We start from the raw sequence: 20,376 nt of genomic DNA, 5'->3' as shown, positions 1-20,376 counted from the left end.
CACATGCATTATAAAATACAAACGATGAATACAAAATCACAAAAGGGCGAGATACAAATAAACAAATACAAGTTCTGAGCTTTTCTCCCTGCTGTTGTGTGGAGGACCATGTCAGTCCGTCTGGTCTGGGGACACTGGCCCAGCGGGGTTTGTTGAGCAAATTCTCGGAATAAGAGCCACCCCTCGAAGTACGTTAATGTACCCCCACTAGTTTTCAAACCACCAACACACTACATAAATCTCTTCCTCAAAGCAACTTCCTGTGAGTCTGTGATTATTGAAAAATGATAAATTACATTATTGGGCACTTTCCATGCCTCATCCATGACCTCTGATCAAGTTCTGTTAGAAAGAGCCCGGGGGCAGCCCCCAGATCCTCAGTCCTGTCGGCACGTGTGTGTGTCTGGGTGTGTGGGCCCCGCTGCATGTCCCGTAAAGGGCTCCTCACACCTGTCGGCCCAGCAGCTCCACCAGGTGTTACTTGAGGGTGTCCTGTAAGCGGCTCCTGCTTCAGTGCTCACTGCTCAGGAAAGGGTGTCAACAGCCACAAAGGGCCAAGGACGGGGCTGTCTCTGGCGGGAGGTGCCCGGTACCTCATGCCCCCAGCGACTGTCTCTGACTCCTCCAGAGTCTCACCTCAGCCCCTCATTGGCTCCCCATCTCAGGCCTTGGAGGGCCCCTTCTCCCTCCTGGCTTCTCCAAACACGCCTTCACCTCAGCCTGCCATGTGCTCCGGTCAAACACTCAGATCCTGGGATCTCCCGGTGGGTGGCCGGTGCCTCTGGTCCTTTCATTGCTTTCCTTGCCAGACCCTGGCTCCTTAGGCGGGTCCCCCAAACCCGTACCGCTGGTCACCACTTGCTATCCAGCCCCACAGGCTGGGGACCCCACAGGGAGGTGGACCCCAAGGTGTCCTCAATACACCCCCTGGTGACAGCAACACCCGGGAAAAGGTGAACATACTGGGCAGGAAGCTTCGTGGCTAAGTGGGCCGTGGCCCCATCCTACCCAGACAGTGCGTGGGAAGTTGTGGCTTAGACATGGCACCACCTTGACTTCAGTTTAACAGTTTTTAGCATTACTCTTCTAGAAGATGGCGGCTTGCTGTTCTCACCACCTCAGCAAAGAGCCATTTGCACTGCAGGGGGGCAGGCAGCCCAGGGTACCAGCCCCCGGAACAGAGGGTTGCCGACCACTCAAGGCCACGTTTTTGACCTTATGGAAACGTATTTTCTCTGTCTACCATTTAGACCTGGTTATAGTTTTCCTACTCTATTGAAACAAAATAGAAACCATAAGTAAAACTTGATGCTTTAAGCTTTTGAAAGGGAAGAAGAAAACCCTATAAAATGAAGGAGAAATGCTCCTTGACTAGGAAAAATATCATATGATACTCTCCAATTGATCAAAATGCTTTCACCTCACTTAATATTTGTCTTTTTCCCTCCCAAATACAAACGTGCCTGGCAATGTAAGAGATGAAAAGTGCCTGGTCCATCAAACTGGAATCTGCAAGCACCAGGGCGGCTGCAAGGCCGATGACCAAACCTACACAGAGAGGAGCCGGGCAAGTACTTCCAGCCTTCAGTCCCCAGCTGGCCACTGAGAGGTGTGCCGTCCACCCAACAGGTGCTTGATCACGCCCGCACAGCTGTAGCACATCCGTTCTCCAGGGCGGAGGTGGATGCACCTGCACACGCTCACGCCCGCTTGTCCTGACACCTGACCACACGACGTGCTGACAGCCCACCCCAGACAGCCGAGGACGGGGTCTCCTGTTTCTGTAAGCCCAGTGTGAGCACGCAGCTGGCCTCAAAACCAAGTCAGAGAGAGACGTCCCAGGGCAGCTGCTGACAGGCGGGCGCCGAGCAGGGGTCTCGTGGCAGACGTTTGTTTCTATGCAGAATCGAAGTCTGGAAGGACGTCTCCACACAGCCCGGCCACGGGGCGTGTCTCCCAGGCCGGTCTGTTGGTGGCTTCCGCCCCCAGAGCCTCAGCTTTCTGCTGGGATGACAAGCTCAGCGGTGACTGTAAATTACGGGGGTCTGTCCACAGACTGCCCCAAAGTGGGCGTGTCAAGCGTCCACAGGCACCTGAAGAAAACACAGGTGAATCTCAGGCATTCTTGTCCCCGGGAAGCTTGCAGTCTGGCCAGGAGGCGATTCTCACCTTGGAAAGGCTCCATGTCAGCTGTGGGAAGGCACGCGCCCATCACTGCTGAAGCAAGGCCAGTGCTCCCCTGACCCCTTAATGGAAACCTGTGAGCGACTGAGCGGTCCAGCCCGGGCCCGCCGAGTCTGCGGGGCGTGAGCACTTCCACCATGGTGGATGGTTCCTCTGGCTCAGAAGCACTCATGCTGTAAGAGCCTCAACACAGGACGTGAGCGGCGAGGGGCTCCTTTCAGGGTGGGAAAAGCTCAAAGGCAGGCACAGGTGTGTGTGCCTGGGTGCGTGGGCCCTGCCCGCATGTCCTGTCAGCCCGAGGACACCTCTGTGGAACGTCGACAGGGAGCTGGGCATCTGGGCCTGGAGGCAAGGCCAAGGGTCCCTGTGGCCCGGGTCTCAGGAGCTGGTCTGGGAGGGGAGTGAGGCGGGGAGAGGACCTGGGTGGAGCTGAGAGGATGACCTGGCGAAGGAGGCTGTGGAGAAGCCAGAGGGCGGAGCGGGGCCACAGAAACGTGCAGATGCTCTGTGGAGTCACCGGGAGCTCGGCAGGAGAAGCCCCCAAGTGTCCTGGGAGGGCTAGCACGGGGGCTCAGCAGTCAGCACCGCGAGAGCGACTGTTCAGTCACGGGAGGACGCAGGAGCCCTCCAGCCTCAACGCTCAGCGGAGAGGCCACAGCGCGCTCCCAGCAGGACTGGGGCCTCCGGTCCCCACAGGACACACGCAAAGCTCTGGCTGACCTGCCCAAAGCCACCCAGCAAGTGCGGGGGGCTGGTCCAGTCAGTGCCTCAGACGCTCGCCTGCCTGGGAGGAGGCCGGGCCGCGGCGCGCGGTTTCAGCACACGGAGAAACGCACAGGCGCTGCGGGGATTCGTGACTGTGGCTGGCAGCAGGAACAAGCGTGGAGCACGGGGCACTCTGGCAGATGCCGCAGGGGCCACTAGCCCCTCCAAGGCTGTGAACGCTTCCAATGCCCCCCACTGAGCCCCCAGCAACTCCCATTTTACAGATGGGAAAACCAGGCACATGTGAGTCAAATAACTTTGCAGGCCCTGGGGTCTCTGCCAGACCAAGTTGGGAGGTAGAGAATCAACCCCCCGCACTCCATTCAGCACCTGACTCCGCCAGGCCAGGCACTGAGGCTGCTATGGTGAACAGAGCTGGTGAAGCCCCTGCTTCACGAAGCCTCCTTTCTTGGGGGAGCAAGAGAGAAACATACGATGAGGAAGCAGAGAGTGTGCAGCGGTGGGAATGCTGCAGAGAACACAGGCGTGTGGATGGGGGGCTGCAGCCTTGATCTGGGGTCCCCCGGGGGAACTTCTGCACAAAATCGCCAGGAGACGGGTGTGTGGATGGAGGGGGCTGCACCCTTGATCTGGGGTTCCCCGGGGGGAAGTCTGCACAAAGCTGCCAGGAGACGGGCGTGTGGATGGGGGGCTGCACCCTTGATCTGGGGTTCCCCGGGGGGAAGTCTGCACAAAGCTGCCAGGAGATGGGCGTGTGGATGGGGGGCTGCACCCTTGTTCTGGGGTCCCCCGGGGGAACTTCTGCACAAAGCTGCCAGGAGACAGGTGGGTTTTGGAGAGGAGACCTCAGGCTCACTGGAGGGAACGAAGCGGACCAGGCAGGAGAGCATGAGGGCAGGCCAGACGTGGCTTGAAGGGACTTCTCAGCGACAGGGGACGGCGCTCACGTCTCTGAACTTCCCTGTGCCCCCCACCTTGTTTTTCCAACCCAACTCATCAGCGTATGTGTGGAAGGGACACGCCCCCAGCTACTCAAGGACGACTCAGAACAGGCACAGCCCCGGCCAGGAGCCTTCCCAGGGTCCTGCGCGCTCCATCAGGGTCTCCGGGGGCCGAGAGCCGTCTTTTATCTTCATGTCCCCAAAGGGGAAGGACGACCCACCCTCCATCTGGCCACCAGTAAGCAGAAAAACCAGGGGTGGCAGGAAAAGGAATTTTCCTTCCTGTGTCTCTAGAAACCATGTGCTGGTGTGACCTGGGGAGCCCAGCGAGGCCCCGTCAGACCCGACCCTGGCCCTACACGGACCCCTCAGGCCGGCTTCTGGCCCTTGAGCTTTGGACCGTTTCCTTATTTAAAGAAAAGAAAACTGTTAGAAAGACTGTTGGACCCATGGAGCTTAGACCCCCTTGCATCTGGAACAAAGTACGACCCTTAAAACCAGGCAGCCGGCCCCCAGAACTGTGCTGACGGCAGAGAGGTGCCTCACCTGTGTGTTTCTGAGCTCAGGAAGTGCACTAAGTGGCTGGCCCACAGCACAGGCCCTGCGTACGTCCCAAACGCTGTCAGGAGCACGGCTGGGATTTCCACGTAGGTGTCTAAGCCCACGAAGCCTGCGGAGATGTCCACGGTGGCAATGTTGTTGGAGTTGCCCTGGAATACAGGAGAAGAGCTGACACAGGCCTCACAACACGTGGCATCAACAGCCATGATGTTAGCGTGAACCATGTAGCAGCCCAGATAACCACGCCAGCACGGACACACGTGTGGTCAGAGGTGGCTGCCCAGCCGTTCCTTCAGACTGCCGAGCTGGCCTTGCCTGGGTGGCACCCCCTCCCCCTGCCCGCAGTGCCCAGGCTGCAGAGGGGCACGTGAGCTGACTGTGCAGAAGCTGGGGCCCCCTCTGAGGAAGGACGCACACACAGACCGGCTGGCTGACTGTGACACATCTAAGACCTTTGTCCAGACACATCGACTTTTCTTAAGACAAGCACATGAACCTCCCCTCAAGGACCCACATCCGAGGGGGCACATATGGCCCTGAGAGGCACTGCTGCTGGGACCAGCCAAGGGGGGAGTTGGGCTGAAGACTAGAAGGGGCACCCAGCCAGGTCCCATCTACGGTGAGGTGCTGCCAGTGGGTTATATGGTAGAGGGCAGGCCAGCTGCTGGGGGAGCACAGCCCCTGGTGCAAATTGGTAACTCACATCTGGCTTACCTATCAGACCATGAGGACTCACTTGGTCTGGTCAAACTTCATCTGTCAAGGTTCTGGCCAGTCCTGGCCCAGCCCTGGTAGGTAACTCCCTGCAGGATGCAAGCGCTGATGCCACACAGCTTACCCTGCTCCTAGTGATTCTGGATCCCAAAAAGGGGTCTTCTGAGACCCTGCCTCTCCGGTCGCAGGCCCCGCCTCTCCACTCCAAGACCACACCCTTCCACTCCTAGGCCCCACCTCTCCATTCCTAGGCTCCCCTTCTTGGCTCCCAGGCCCCGCCTCTCCACTCCAAGACCACACCCTTCCACTCCCAGGCCCCGCCTCTCCACTCCAAGACCACACCCTTCCACTCCTAGGCCCCACCTCTCCATTCCTAGGCTCCCCTTCTTGGCTCCCAGGCCCCGCCTCTCCACTCCAAGACCACACTCTTCCACTCCCAGGCCCCACCTCTCCACTTCAAGACCACACTCTTCCACTCCTAGGCCCCACCTCTCCATTCCTAGGCCCCCCTTCTTGGCTCCCAGGCCCCGCCTCTCCACTCCAAGACCACACCCTTCCACTACTAGGCCCCACCTCTCCACTCCCAGGCCCTGCCTCTCCATGCTCCATCTTTACTGACTGATATCTGTCACTGGCCTGTCATGCTGACCTTTCCTCAAAAACTCATGACATCTACAGTCCGACAGCACATGTCTCTATCAAGCCCAACGAAGATCCCTCTCCAGAACCAGAACTGTTCATGTCCACAAAACACTGGCTGGGTGCTCACCAGCTTGGCTCCTTCCACCCTTTCCATGCAGACAGCTGTGGGCCCAGGGGGTCCCCAAGTCATGTTGATGCTGCTTCCCCAGCATCTCACAGATGTGGGTTGACTCCTATCCCTGTTGTCTTAGGCCCCAGCCCTTTGACTTGGCTTCCCCTGAGACCCACTGGACTCGAGGCTACTGCCCCTCCTGGACGGTGCTGCCCCAGTCATGTGACTTCTCCACTTTGAAGCTCTTCTGCAGGGAGACTGAGGAGAGAGCAAACAGGCAGAAGCAGCAGGAGACCCTGGAGGGCGGAAGGGGGACACAGTCCCGGATGCCACGACGGGAGCAGGGGAGGAGGACACTGGGGAGGCCACTGTGGCTCTGAGCAGGCTCAGCCAGGCACAGAGACTGCCAGCCATGCTGACATGTCTGCAGCTGCACAGCGGCTTTACCTGCATGACTTCATCTAACCCGACAGTCCTGACGTGTGCTTCGTGATTGTCCTCGTCAAATAGGGAGGAAACGGAGGCAGAGAGACCCAGGGACTGAGCGAATGTGGAGGGCCAGCAGATGAGCAAGGGCAGTCACATTCCTGACCCCTGATCTGTTAAGGAACTGCCCAGCCGAGGGCAGGAAGCAGGGATGGGCAGCAAAGCCACAGGTGCCTCCCCGAGGAGATCTAACACTGAGGGGCAGTGGACTCAGCCTCAAAACAGGGGCCGTGGGGAGGTGGGGAGACCACTATCCCCGGTTAACAGATAAGGAAACGAAGGTGTGGCAAGGGCCTGCCGGAGGCCGCCTGGCTTGAACGTGCTGGACACCGGCATCCAGGCCTGCAGTTCTGCTGGGGACACCCTTGTGCCTTGTGTGGACATGGCAGGGAGAGCTGCAGCTGTGTACAAGGAGGACAGGGGCCCGAGCGGGTCAGAAGGGTTGGGGAAGCACCAGGACGGGGCGAAGAAGCTGGCCACTGGCCACCTACTCATTGTACCTGAAGACACAGATTTCTGTAACTTCACGCCTACCACCTTTGGGCTTCAGGATCAGAGGGACAGACATACAGACAGAAAACCCTGCAACTGTGGGCTGTTCCAGGGAAAGGCTGGGAGCACCAGGAAAGGAGGAGAGGATGGAGGAGAGGCCCCGTCGGGACACAAAGAACTGCACAAGCCTCCTGGGTATGAGACAGCAGACAGGCAGACACCGGTGCACACCAAGAAAATACAGACCTCACAGTAAAGACCAAAATGGAACCACGATGTTCAGCTGGTGCAAAGTGACTCAGCCTGGGAGTCGGGGCTGGAAGGGAACCAGCAGGGCTGTGCCCACTCTCCTGAGGTTGCCGGGAGGCTGGATGAGGCTGGATCCCTCTGAGGCCCCGTCTGCCTGTCCCTCTGTCTCTTCATAACTGAGGTGGTTTGGGCTTGTCTGGGATGGGCCTTTAAACACCGGACAGAAGCCCTGGCGACCCACCAGGCTTCAGGGAGCTAACAGTCATGGGGGCACCAAAGGTCCCCAGTGTGGACAGCCTTGACACCAGGGGCAAAGGGCATGAACAAAAACAATTATTACATTCATCAATGAAGCAAGTGAACGACGTGATGTCTGTGCTTCCTGAACTGCTTGTAATAAATAGACCCAGGCCTGGCCCAGCAGAGCAGCAATCTGCTGTCTTAAGCACCCACACATCCACACCTGGGACGTCTGTCTTAAACAACTGGCTGTATTTTATCTTATAAAATACACACGAGAGTTCAGCATAATTCACCATGCCACACTGACAGTTCTTTTGCTAAACAAACATTGTAACTTTCCAACTTATGGTAACATTTTCTCAAAGAAAAATTTAAAATAAATATGTAAAAAGTGAAGTCTTCTACCCATGATAATAATGAAAACCTACCTGAAAATAGAAGAATGCTTGACCAAACCAATAATGCATCACAGTAATCTCAGCTGCATCGTGTCTCAGGGGCTTCCAGATGAATTTAGTCATTAGAGTCTGAATCAAGAGGCTAAATGCTAAGACCGGAAGATTATGTGGTCTAAAGAGCAAGGCTGCCAGAAGAACTAATCCACTATATATCTCCCATAAACCTACAGTCTTGAGTTTGAAGTCTGCAGCAATGACTTGAGATTTAAGTAAGTCTTTGGTGCCCGTGAACAGAATGCCAAGGACAAAGACATAAACAAAACGAGCTTCAATAATACCCCTAAAAAAGAGCAAAACAAGTTAGATTCATTAGCACCAGTGAGAAAAATTCAAAAACATTTTCCCATGAAAAACACACCTATCTACCTAGGGAACCAGTAAATGTCCCAGCACTGCTGACTAAAGGAGCCGCGGCACCCTCCCTACCCCCCAGGTCCTGTCACGGCAGTGGGCACGTCTCCTCCGCACAGCAGCCCTGAGGAGCCGCCGCCAGAGGCCCACAGGTGTGTCCTCGTGCAGACTCTTCTGCTGGGGTTGGCTTCGGGGAGGATCTTGCTCATTTGGCTCATCTGGTGGCACGACCCAAGCGGTGCCCTTGTGGCCTGCCTGCTTTGCACAGTTAATTAAAAAAACCCAATGCACTAGTGTAAGATTCAACTCTAAGAAACTGCTGTTAAGTTCATAAATGTTCACTGCACAACTGAGCAGATTTAAAGAAGCGTTTGCACATTTACGGGTACACACGCATGCAGTTTTAGGTAAATAAACACCTGCACATTCACAGGCGCACACGCGTGCAATGGTGCAGTCGTCCAACCCGCGGGCTCTGAGAAAAGGCAGAGCTCTGCTCAGTCCGAGCTCTGCAGCTCACTAGCTCTCCTACTCGGGCATGTCAATCACGTCAATCATGTCAATCATGTCAATCATGTCAATCAAGACTTCTGACCCTCGGCTTTGCTAATTGTGAAATGGAGAGAAAATGGTTCTACACTTCACAAAGTCATCCTAGGAATTAAGCAAGGGAATGCAGGGAGTGTTTGGCACCCAGTAAGCTCAGTAAAATTAAGTACTCTTATGATAGTTATCTGTAAAGGATACAATTACCCAAAAAATTTCATCTTACAAAACACGGATGTTCCGAAAACATATTTTAAATAAATTTTGTAAATGAAATGCTTCATATAGCCTGCAAAAGCTGATCATTTAAAATAATTATAAATTTTTTATATCGTAATAATATTGTGAAAACTGAATTTTCCTATATTAGATTTTCTTAGAAAGCTTTGTACATTAAGAAAGTAAACTTTGACCACTTTAGTTCAAACAGCCTGAGCACTGTATACCATGTGACTGGCAGTGTGGCTGCCAGGAGGGGCCCACATCCTGGCTGAGGAGCTGGGGTCAGGTACCTGGCAACCCCCACAGGCCAAGGTGTGTGCTAAGTTGAGAGTGAATTATAGGCCCATCTGCATTCAAAGAAGGGAGAAATCAGCAAAGGTCACAATCACTGGAGAAGTTTCATAGAAGAAAAGGGACTGGTTTCTGTGTCAAGAGAGGACGCCAGGGCAGGCAGGGTGATGAGCAGGAGGGGCATCATCCGGGGCCTTTGGTGGGTCCTCCTCCTCCCCTGGCCGGGCAGCGCCTGATCCTGCTCATCCAGGCCCACCCCGCTTCCACCTCCACTCCAGCCATCCCCGGGCTTCTGAGTGGAGGATAGTCAGGAACTGAGTGCAAAGGATTTCAGACTTTCAGTGGATGGCAGGGCCCGGGGGACTGACAGGAGAGCAGCAGCTGTTACAATGATCTAGATCCAGGATGCCTCTGTAGCCAGGACCTATTTACGATCGGGACAGATGGGGACAAAGGACGGAGGCACTTTACAGGAAGAAGGTGAATCAGGCAGTGCGTGTGGAAAGAAAAGGCACACTGGCTAGTTCTGGACACTAGCAAATTACATGCTGCAGGAAGCAGGCCAGGGAAGGGAAGAGAGCCAAGGTCTTGAGATGAGCGATGCTGAAATTCAGTGTATAGATCTGCGAGGAAATGAATTTATTCATACGCTGCACCTTAAACACACACCCCCAGATGTAACATCCATTTGGATGAGCCCAAAGTCTCAGATTCCAAAGTCAACAGCCTTTGAGATATCTCCACAGAACACCACTGGTACCTGCCCGTCAGCATCCTCTCTGCACCAGGCCCCAGCCTCGGATGACGGCCTGCTACACTCTCACTGCCTCAGCCAGGCCTCAGCTCACCCTAACTCCCACCCCTTACTCCCCACTCAGCCAGGAAGTATTTCCAGGGGTGCCCCCGGAGCCCCAAGGCCACCCCTCAGGCTGGCCACAGCCCTCAGCAATCACCTTGACTTTTGCTGTGATTAGAAAAGCAACACTTATTAACTCTAGACATTGCTAAGATACAAAAATAAGTAAAAAGCAATACCACAATCTTATGATTTCAGGTCCTAAATATAATCACCAGTATTTTAAGTATGTAGTCTTTCATATAAGTATGAAAAAAAAAAAAACAGGTACACAATTAGTAAGCTGGGGTCACACTACCATTTTACAGCCCACTGTTCCACAACACGCTTCTCTGTTCTGTAAAAACAGGCTGCCTAACAGCCAGAAGACCCCTTTACAGAGCACCGACCTCACTGGGAGGATCACCGTATTGCTGCTGGATAATTACCCTGGTTGTTCCTTTTTGCAAGTGTGAAGGACACTTCGGTGGACATGCCTCTGTCCCATCCCAGGCTCCTGCCTCTGCTTATATTCTTGAGATAAATGGAAACAGTCAGCTATTTAAATTTAAATTTAAATTTAACCCACATGTTACAAGCTGCCCTCCAGAACGGCCTCTGCTCATCCCACTCCTGTGTTCACCACCACAACACAATTAAAATCAGAAACACGGTTGCTTTGACACAAAGAAAATGGCCCTCCTGGCTGAGCCCTCCCATCAATCAACAGGAGCTCCTGGCCCCTCACGGGCGCCTGTTATAAATTATGAGGATGGTCTGATTTTCCAGCAAGCTTCATTTTCCAGCTGCTGGGAAACATCCACTCATCATCCTCATCACCAATTACACCCTGACCAGGAAGACAGAACCCTGGCCATCACATGCTGCCACTGACTTAGAAACCGATTCACGCTCATCTGTCTGTCCCATCACACACCCTGAAGGTTTTATTTTAAATTAAAAAAATCTTACTTCCAAGTGATTTCTCTCCTAAAAGTAACACATAAAACATAAAAAGTGCTAACAACGTGGCTAGTTGAGGTTTTCTTAGTTACACTCCAGTAGCTGTTGACACAATCACAATTCACAAACACCAAACTCCAGTGCTCTGAAGACTGGCTTGGTCTTCTCAGTTCATCAAAGAGTAAAATGGTTCCACGCGCCCTGTGTCTGCCAGTTCATCAGAGTAAAGTGGTTCCACGCGCCCTGTGTCCGCCAGTTCATCAAAGAGTAAAATGGCTCTACGCACCCCGTGTCTGCCATGCACTTACTTGGAAATGTCCTTGCTGTCCGGCTGCCACGGGAACCGGACACTCCCAATGGCCGCCCGGTAGCAGTAGACGCCCAGCAGCCCCAGCGCCAGGGCAGCCTTGGACACAGGCGAGCACCCCCTCTGCACCAGCACAAAAACTACGAGGAGGGAGAGGGCAGCCAGGACAGAGAGCTCGGCTTTGTGGTCAGAGCTGAAATGAGATGGAAAATGCCAGCATTACAGCAAACAAACAGCAATGAGATCAATCTACACCAAGTGGCTTTCAAAGAACTGTATTAAAAAATAGCTGATTTTCCCAAAAACCAAAGATTACATGAAATTGTTGGTTTTTATTTTCAAACAAAGGTTCTTAAAGTGTAACAAATAAAAGATGGTCAACCTCGGTGGGGTGTGGTGGCTCACGCCTGCAATCCCAGCACTTTAGGATGCCAACACGGAAGGATCGCTTGAGGCCAGGAGTTTGAGACCAGTCTGGGCCACATGGTGAGACCTCATTTTATTAAAAAAAAAAAGACAGTCAACTCGAACTCCCACTTCTCATTCACAAATGGGTCTCCCACCATCAGATGTGGATGCCCAGAGGCCAGGCAGTGACAAACAGAAACCGTCCTCTTGTTCCCTGGTACCCTCGGGGTCAGCCCTGCACCTACCAGCTCACCTCCTCTCTCCTGCCTTCTCCCATTAACTCAGTAACGCACGATATGTCCCTAGAGCCACATGGCCTCTCACAAGGTCTGCTGTCACCCGCTCCTGGGTGAGGAGATGGTGCAGAGGTTGACAGCTTGTCAGAGGGCAGAGCCCGGAGTCCTGACCGCACTGTGGTGGTGCAGCAGCAGCCAGCCCTGGCCTGAGTGAGGGCGGGGAAGGCTGGGCTCCCTTCTGTTTCTCTCACTGCAGCTCTCACTTCAAAGCCTCCCATGATGACAGGGGGAGACTGGGGCCACACAGGGGCCTGGGCCTCACCCCGGGAAGGGGTACCTGGGTGTTTGTGTATTGTTGCTTTTTAAATGGCACGTGTTTTTACACAATCTTCAGGATTGTTATAATAATAAAGTAGAACATTTATAACAATATAATTGTTACTGTCATAGAAATTGTATGAATGTGGGCTGCCTCAAAATACTGTAATATTTTCAGACTATGGTTGACCTCGCGTAAGCAAAACTGTGGATAATGCGGTTGGGGGTGGCTCTTGCATGTGGGGTGGAAAGCCAGCCAATTCTCTCCTAATGCTTTAATTTTCCAGGAAAGTAAGAAACAAGGTGTCACAGTGCTATTCTGGGACACGGAGCTCCGTGACACACCCGGCTGCTCTACATGCCTGGGATCCGACCCCGATGCTGGCGTGCCCAGCACAACCTCCCACCAGCCCGTCCCCGCTCCGCTTCCTCACCTCTGGAGTGGGGACCAACCAAAGTCCCCTCTCCGGGGTTTCTCTGGAAAGGAAACATGTAGGCACACGGCAGGCAGATAGAAGGACCCATCTGTGATGTCTTGGCTAACCGAGGTTTTAGTAATTTAGTTAATGCTTAGCCTCCCACAAGAATTACTTAATCAGAAGAATCTGTAATTTCGCAGCTTCTGATGTAAATTTACAAGTATCTTCCAAAAGAACTGTGGCACTAACGTGGCCCCAGGAATCCTCACGTGCTCACCAAGACTGAGTCTCGTCATTCAATTCTGCTTCTCTGCCTCAGCAGGTATGAAGTCACACCCTGTCATTTAACGGAAGTGCCCTCATTACTAGGACTGGGCATTTCTCTTTTCCTTCTGCTGCCATTTCTTACAGGAGTTCTCTGCAGTGACGGGACCGCAACCTGTGCCTGTTACTCTCACCGCAGATACTCTCATTGTGCTGTTCTTTTTTTGCTTTAGTTTCCTAAGTCTTCACTGCCAGACAGTTAAAGTTTAAGTCTAGGCAAATCTTAATCATTTTTCTGTCCTGGTTTCTTCTCCTTATTTGGGGCCTTGCCTGAAATGATTTGCTACGTGATTTGCTACACTTTCTAGGTGGTTTCCAGTCGCCAGTGAAAGGCTCAGGATGTGGCTGATTCCCCCACACAGCTCTGCCCCTTCAGGATGAGGAGAGAGAAAAGGGAGGATGGAGAGGAGAAAGGAGCTTTGCTAAGGGCAAAGCTGGCCCACAGAGGCTGCACCCACCTTGCCTGGCTGACCCTGTCCTTCCTGCTGCCCTGGGGATCATCAGCAGCAGGATAGGGGTCTGGGGGAATGACACGGCTTAGATGTTTGTCCACTGCAAATCTCACATTGAAGTTGGACCTTCAGGCTGGGCGCGGTGGCTCATGCCTGTAATCCCAGCACTTTGGGAGGCCAAGGTGGGTGGATCACTTGAGGTCAGGAGTTCGGGGCCAGCCCAGCCACCATGGTGACACCCCGTCTCCACTAAAAACACAAAAATTAGCCAGGCATGGTGGCGGGCACCTGTTATCCCAGCTACTCAGGGGGCTGAGACAGGAGAATCTCTTGAACCCAGGGGGCAGAGGTTGCAGTAAGCCAAGATGGTACCACTGCACTCCAGCATGGGCAACAGAGTGAAACTCCGTTTCAAAAAAAAAAAAAAGACATTGGACCTCCAGTGTTGGAAGTGAGCCTGGTGGGAGATGTCTGGGTCATGGGGGCAGATTCCTCACGAATGGCTTGGTGCCATCTTCGCAGTAATGAGTGAATTCTCGCTCTGGCTGTTCGCAAGAGAGCTGATGTTTAAAAGCGCTGGACACCTCCCCCATCCCGCTCTTTCTCCTGCTCTTGCCATGTGAAGTGTTGGCTCCTGCTTTGCCCTCACCATGACTGCCAGTTTCCTGAGGCCTCTCCAGGAGCAGATGCCGACACCATGCCTCCCGTGCAGCCTGCAGAGCTGAGAGCCAAGATGAACCTCTTTCCTTACACCTGACCCGGCCTCAGGTATTTCTTTATAGCAACACAGGAACAGCCTGACACAGGGAGACGGTGAGTGATGGGCGGGGGGCACGCAGCCAGGGCACGGACGGGGCGTCCGGAACAAGCCACTGGCAAGCTTGACCCCCAAATAGCATCTTTACTATATAATGATCATTGAAACAGAAGTTTTCAATCATGAACAGTTACGGTGGTTCAGCACTAATAAATGAAACCTGTTAGGCTAGCCCCCAAATAAATTCACTTCTCAACACTGATTCTAGTATCTAGTAAAACACTAGTTTTGGTGTATTTTCCCAATTCTTCAGATCTCAAATACTATCCCATTCTTAATATGAAAAATGGTCTCAATTTAGAAAAAGAAGAGCTTGGCAGGGGACCAATGGGCCATAGAAAGTCTGGCCTGTGGCCACGGGCCCACACTCTCACCTGGTGAGCCAGTGGCCGAGGTCAGGCCGGTGAGCCCACTGCACACCTGTCTGGTTTAGGGAGCGCAGCAGCCGGCAGCAGGCCAGTATTAGCCACGGACTGGCCAGCACCATCCACTTCTCGTGGCCTCTGAGCACTTTGGAGGTAGAGGGGCTTCTGTGGCCTTTGTCTCGCTCCAGCACGTCATAGCCAGGCCCGTCCTGCCACGTTGCTGTGGCCCCGTCAAGCCCTTGTTCCACATGGAGGCCACATGGAGGCTCACCGTCATCTCCCAGAAAGTAGTTTCTGTAGGTTTCTTGGCTCAGAGCTAGACACAGGGTGTTCACGAGGAAGTACCAGGTCTGGTGCTCCTCCTCCACAAAGCTGCTGGCGCCCAGGCTCAAGACGTGGCCCGCCGTCCCCAACAGAATAAGAAGGTCTAGCTCTGACCACCTTGAGCTGGGATGCACGGGGTTCTGTGAAAAGGAAAGTGCACTTTGTAAGAGACGGTCTGATAACTACACACATCTTGCTGCACGTCAAGTCCTTGCCCACAGCAGCGAATGCCCTGGACACACACCGTTGTTCCTCACACCCAGCACCTGGGCCCCTACTCTGGAACAGCCCGTCTGCTCCAATGGCAAGAACCTTCCTCTTGGGACGCAGCCTGCAGGAGTGGAGACGCCCTCAGCCCAGGCAGGGGAGCCGGACACCACACGGCCAGCCAGCTGTTCTCACACTGGACTGCAAGTCCCAAGCTGAGTGACAAAGACTGAAAATGGTCAGAACCCTCTGGGCAGTGATGCAGCCCAAAGAGCTTGCCCAGAGGCTCCCGGACCTGGCCCTCCACGCTCCCGCTTCCAGGATCTAGAAGAGCTTAGGTCTTCAGATGCGTGTCGCCAGTTCCTGCTTCTTGAAACCAAAGAACCTCAACAATACATCCCACCAAACCAGATCTTGAATTTCTCCAGGAATATTCTAGAAATCCAGAACATTTCCACTAAAATGGTTAATTCTGTTGAAATGACAAAGTTGTCGTCACAGTACTATCTCTTAAATATACTAACTTAAAGCAGTCAAAAGTAAAGATGAGGACTCAATTATTGCCGTTTATTCTTTTGATAACTATATATTGCGGGCAGCTAGGTACTAATTCAATAGCGGGAGAGACAGCATGAGCCCAGATGGGCCCGAGGTGCAAGCGTGGGCGCAGATCATCCTGGCTCCGAGGAAGCCTCTGGCCTGATGACAACGCTGTGAGTGTCTCGGTCAGACACTCGGCACAGGGCCTCTGATGGCTCAAGCCAAGAGGGGATGGGGGCTGCACAGGGTTGGGGTGGGGGCCCAACAGTCCTGCTGCCACTGCAGTGGTTCCCTTGATCCTGGGCTCTGTGGATCTGAGTGCGACCATCCGCCTCTTCCTCACTGCCTCACCACCACCCCCCAGCTAACGAATGAAGGTGTCCGAGGCCAAAGACTAAGAATTCCAACAGAAAACGTCCGCGTTGGAAAGAAATCTGGACCTGATGAGGCAGGGTGCATTCTGGAGGTGGCAGGATGAGTGGTGCAACCAAGTCTCCTTCTGACCCTCCTGAGTGTCCAGGCCGATTGTCTCTTCTTTGCTCAGCTGCAGCTCCCACACCTCTGCTGGGAGGCTGTCTGATTCACACATCCCCTCAGTGGGGGCTCATTCCTCTGTGACCGCCAGCTCTTTACAGTCACCTTGGTAACCGTCACAGGAACCTAGCTTTCCAAGAACTAAGGCATCTGCCCTGACAGCACAGATGTGAACACCTGTGTCAGGACACCCAGAGGCCTGGGATAAGGCTGCTCCACATCCTTCCCTGAGGCCCTGTCCAGGGCACTGCCAGCACTTGGCACACAGCAGGTGTTCAACCAAAGTCCGGTAAATGAAAGGCAGCCTGAAATAACAACAGCCTGAGCAGAAGGACCACGTCACGTTCCCAGGAACCAGCCGTACGTACCTTCCTTGGGGTGTTTCCACCCACGAGCACGTTGGTCAGAACAGACACAATCACACACAGCAGCGCCGAGGCCAGCACCATCACCCCACCTGCCGCCAGCCACGAGAGGCCACAGAAGTAGCACGAACTTTCAGCTGAGGTGCACACAATGACGTGAACGGCCGAAAGAACCAGGATCACCAAATAAAAGAGCAGAGAAAACCCAGGAGATGACAGTGAGACTTCCAGCTCAGCCTTTCTGTGCAGTGCCTGTGGGACGCTGAGCAGGAGCAGGGTGAGAACCTGGAACAGAGAAACAGCAGCGTCCACAGACTGCTGGGCTTGGAGAAACCCACTTAAAAATAAGCCCAGCTCCCGCTCTCGTGTCAGCTGTCCACACAGTAAAAACAGAAAAGAAAGCTCAGGAAAAGACGATTCCTAATTAACTGCCCCAAAATGCATGGCGTGATTTTATCACCTGCAGCAATACTGAGTGAGGCCAATTGACACTGACAATACTCTGGGTCTTGTCACAAATCAGGACACACCACGAAAGAGTTAAACAAGAAAATTACTATTTTCTCATTTTTAATAACAGCAATATATATACATATATTTAAAACTATAAATATTTGGCTATCAAATCAATGCAACACCTGAGCCACGACTGTGTGAGCATCTGTACCTCCAAAACCACGACAGTCCCCACCATCATCGAATAGATGTCATACTGGGCCACTTGTGCGCTCAGGGACAAGCTCAGCGTCTTCAGAGCATCCAGGTACTGCCTGAGAACCTTGGAGCCCAGGTTGAACAGGACTTCTGAATGCTTTTCCTCCAAGTACAGTCTGATCCAGTTCCCATGCAATCTTTCTGACATTTTAAACTGCTCAAACCCAGGATCTATTAAGAAGACAGAAAGGTTACATGCGTGCACACACACCGTGAACACAGATATATATATACATACATAATCTCAAAGTATTCAGTTATGCATGGCACACGGCAAAGCCTTCACTTTTTAGAACTGACACTTAATGAAGATGAATCATTCCTTTGGGTGGGGGGCCTGCAATGCCTTCTGTAAAGCCGGGAAAGCTGCCGATGTGCATCCATCTGCCCTCCGGCGATATGGGCCTTGGTCCTTGGCATACACCCCACGGATGGCAGTGACTGCCCCCTGTGCTGCCTGGCCTCTTTCTCTGCCTCCCTCATCGCTCTTACTTCCTCCTCCCTGTTCTGTCTCTTTCCACTCTCTCCTTCTTGTCAACGTGCAATATAAGAACAATCCTGAAGTGCATTATGTCAACAGTCAGGTTTTACAGAGTCTTTCTAACCCTTACAGCACTGTATGGGGACTGGGCAGGCAGCGGCCTGACCCTTCTCTGCCACACTCACTTCCCCAGTGCAGACTGGCCCTTCCCGACCTCTAACATCTCTCGTTCTGCAGCCTGGGTTACTTCCTCACATCCTCTTTGGAAAGAGAGAGCAGTTTCCAGCCCTCTCTGCTCACAAGGGTGAGTTCCGCTGGGCGCATGGATGCCCTGCCTCTGGATGGAGCCCTGCCCCTCTGCTATGGCGCCCTCTTTTAGACCACAGTGCCATGCTGCTCACGGCATAGCTGATGTCCTTTCTTTCCAGAGCTGGCTGATGCGTGAGCCTCTGCCTGGACCACACTCACTTGTGATTAGACTGGTCTGCAAAGCAACAACTTCCTTCCCGAGACCCCCTCGGTATTTGACATGAGCTTCCTCCTCCAGAAGAGCCATGCCAAGGAGGCTTGCCCCACCCTGTGGCTCTGCATGCCCCAGGCCTGCTATCACAGCAGTGAAAGAGCTGCCACAGGCGCTCGAGCCACTGACGTCCAGGGTGCTGTGGCACAAGTCCCTGAGCGTGAACCCACACACCTGCAGGCCCACCCCACTGCTGCCGGCACCAACTCCCTAAGTATGAACCCACATGCCCGCAGGCCCACCCCACTGCTGCCAGCACCAGGTCCCTGAGCCCTCTCTGCTCACAAGGGTGAGCTCTGCTGGGCGCATGGGGAGACACAGCATGGCGAGCAAGCAGGTGCAATCCTTGCCCACTGGGGCTTGGATCCAGTAGGGCTCACAGGCACGCATGCACGCACTCACACACACGAGCGTAATTACAAACTGTGACTGCATTACAGTTGTAATTACAAGTTTCCCAGGAAGGAAAAGCAGAGGGTATCAATGAGGGATTTTGGTAATGGGGAGGAACTGATTTTAGATTGGGAGTGGGCGCTGGACCAGGAAGGTCTGATATTTACGCTGAAATGTAAACGGTGCCCAGGAATTCGCCAGGCAAAAAACTGCAGGAAGACCATCAAGTTGATGGGAACAGCACGTGCAAAAGTCCAGAGGCGAGAAGAAGCCAGTCTCACTACACTGAGAGAGCCGGGTGGGCACAACGCCTCCAACAGACTGGACGCCACCGAAGGACTGCACGGGCCTGGCTGTGGGTTCTAAAACGTATTTCAGCGTCAGAACACACACCCCATTTTGTTTTAGGAAATATGATCCCCAGCGGTGTAGACAATGGGTCGCCAAGGGGGGTCCCAGACGCTGTGGCTGTGTTTTCAGTCAAGGGAGGCTCCTGCATTCCTTTAATAGGCTGGTTTCCTCTCACACCCACTGTGGTCCCAGCTTCCCCCAGCCACTACTTCTGGAACCGGCAAGTAACCCTTCCACCGTTGTTTTGATTTTCTTGGTATCTTTTTTGTTTTGTTTTTCAAGACAGAGTTGCTCTGTGGCCCAGGCTGGAGTGCAGTGGCGCCATCTCAGCTCACTGCAACCTCTGCCTCCCGGGTTCACGCCATTCTCCTGCCTCAGCCTCCTGTAGCTGGGATTATAGGTGCCCGCCACCACGCCCAACTAATTTTTTGTATTTTTAGTAGAGATGGGGTTTCACCGTGTTAGCCAGGATGGTCTCCAGCTCCTGACCTCGTGATCCGCCCGCCTCGGCCTCCCAAAGTGCTGGGATGACAGGCGTGCTCGGCCAATTTTGTTGCTGTTTTTATCACTCTTAGCGTAGAAAAAAGGACACATTAACAAAACAAGCAATACGCAAAAGCTACCAAACTCATATTATTTTTTAAAAAACCAAAAGCACAAGTCACCGTTGTTCCTGGTCTTGACTAAAATGTCTCCATGGCCAAAGTCCTCCACCTGGCCACCTCACAGGGTGAGAGCTGGTGCTTGGTGGGGCCTCCAGCCACTCATCACGTCCGGTTCCCAAGCACTCCTTGGCTGGCCGGGTTTGTCTTCCACACATGACTCTAGGAGGCCGGTTTACACCTCAGCGCAAACTTGTGGACGCTCACTCTACTTGGTAGTAATAGTATCCCTCTACTTCAAGCAGGGACATCTGCCAACACCACATTAACTGCTGCCCCCAAGTAAGAGTCGACTTCCTCCAGGCTCTCAAAGGAGCCCCAGTGTCAAACATGATTCTTCGATGAACACGGTGCATCAGGGCCGACTGTCTGAAGGCGTCCCAGGGAGACAAACGTTCCTCTCCTGGATCCTTCCTGTAGCTGTCTCCTGGCACCTCCCTTGGCCCCACACCCGCCTCAGGCAACTCCACCTCCTACTCCCATTAGAGTCGCAGTGTCTGCTGCCTAAGGCTCTTGCCTGCCCAGTACCAGCCAGGCCCTCCCCAACTCTCCATCTGATGAAGCCACTCATCACCCCCCACGGCCAGATCCAAAGCTCACTTCTCAATTCCTGATTTTATTCG

At 53.5% G+C, this 20,376-nt stretch overlaps 1 protein-coding gene across 7 annotated transcripts in view; it reads right to left on the bottom strand.

Annotated features, from left to right (window-relative positions):
* The window catches only part of PIGG (phosphatidylinositol glycan anchor biosynthesis class G (EMM blood group)), a 41,316-nt gene that overhangs the window by 1,681 nt on the left and 19,259 nt on the right, over positions 1 to 20,376 (bottom strand). For 4 of the 7 annotated variants that reach the window (XM_055245967.2, XM_055245972.2, XM_055245973.2 and 1 more), the window contains 6 exons: positions 17,300 to 17,517; positions 16,636 to 16,917; positions 14,672 to 15,126; positions 11,325 to 11,516; positions 7,779 to 8,088; positions 4,398 to 4,561 (listed from right to left, as the gene is read on the bottom strand). In XM_055245967.2, coding sequence (XP_055101942.1) covers positions 4,398 to 4,561; positions 7,779 to 8,088; positions 11,325 to 11,516; positions 14,672 to 15,126; positions 16,636 to 16,917; positions 17,300 to 17,517 — 1,621 coding nt within the window. Of the gene's footprint in view, positions 1 to 4,397; positions 4,562 to 7,778; positions 8,089 to 11,324; positions 11,517 to 14,671; positions 15,127 to 15,739; positions 16,918 to 17,299; positions 17,518 to 20,376 lie in introns of those variants that run through there. The other 3 variants (XM_055245968.2, XM_063619634.1, XM_055245974.2) reach the window with 3 other exon arrangements.

The sequence above is a fragment of the Symphalangus syndactylus genome, chromosome 16 (genome assembly GCF_028878055.3).
Source record: "Symphalangus syndactylus isolate Jambi chromosome 16, NHGRI_mSymSyn1-v2.1_pri, whole genome shotgun sequence".
In the NCBI taxonomy this organism is placed as follows: domain Eukaryota; kingdom Metazoa; phylum Chordata; class Mammalia; order Primates; family Hylobatidae; genus Symphalangus; species Symphalangus syndactylus.
The sequence above is the reverse complement of the archived record's forward strand: the minus strand, read 5'-3'. Positions and strand labels throughout refer to the sequence as shown.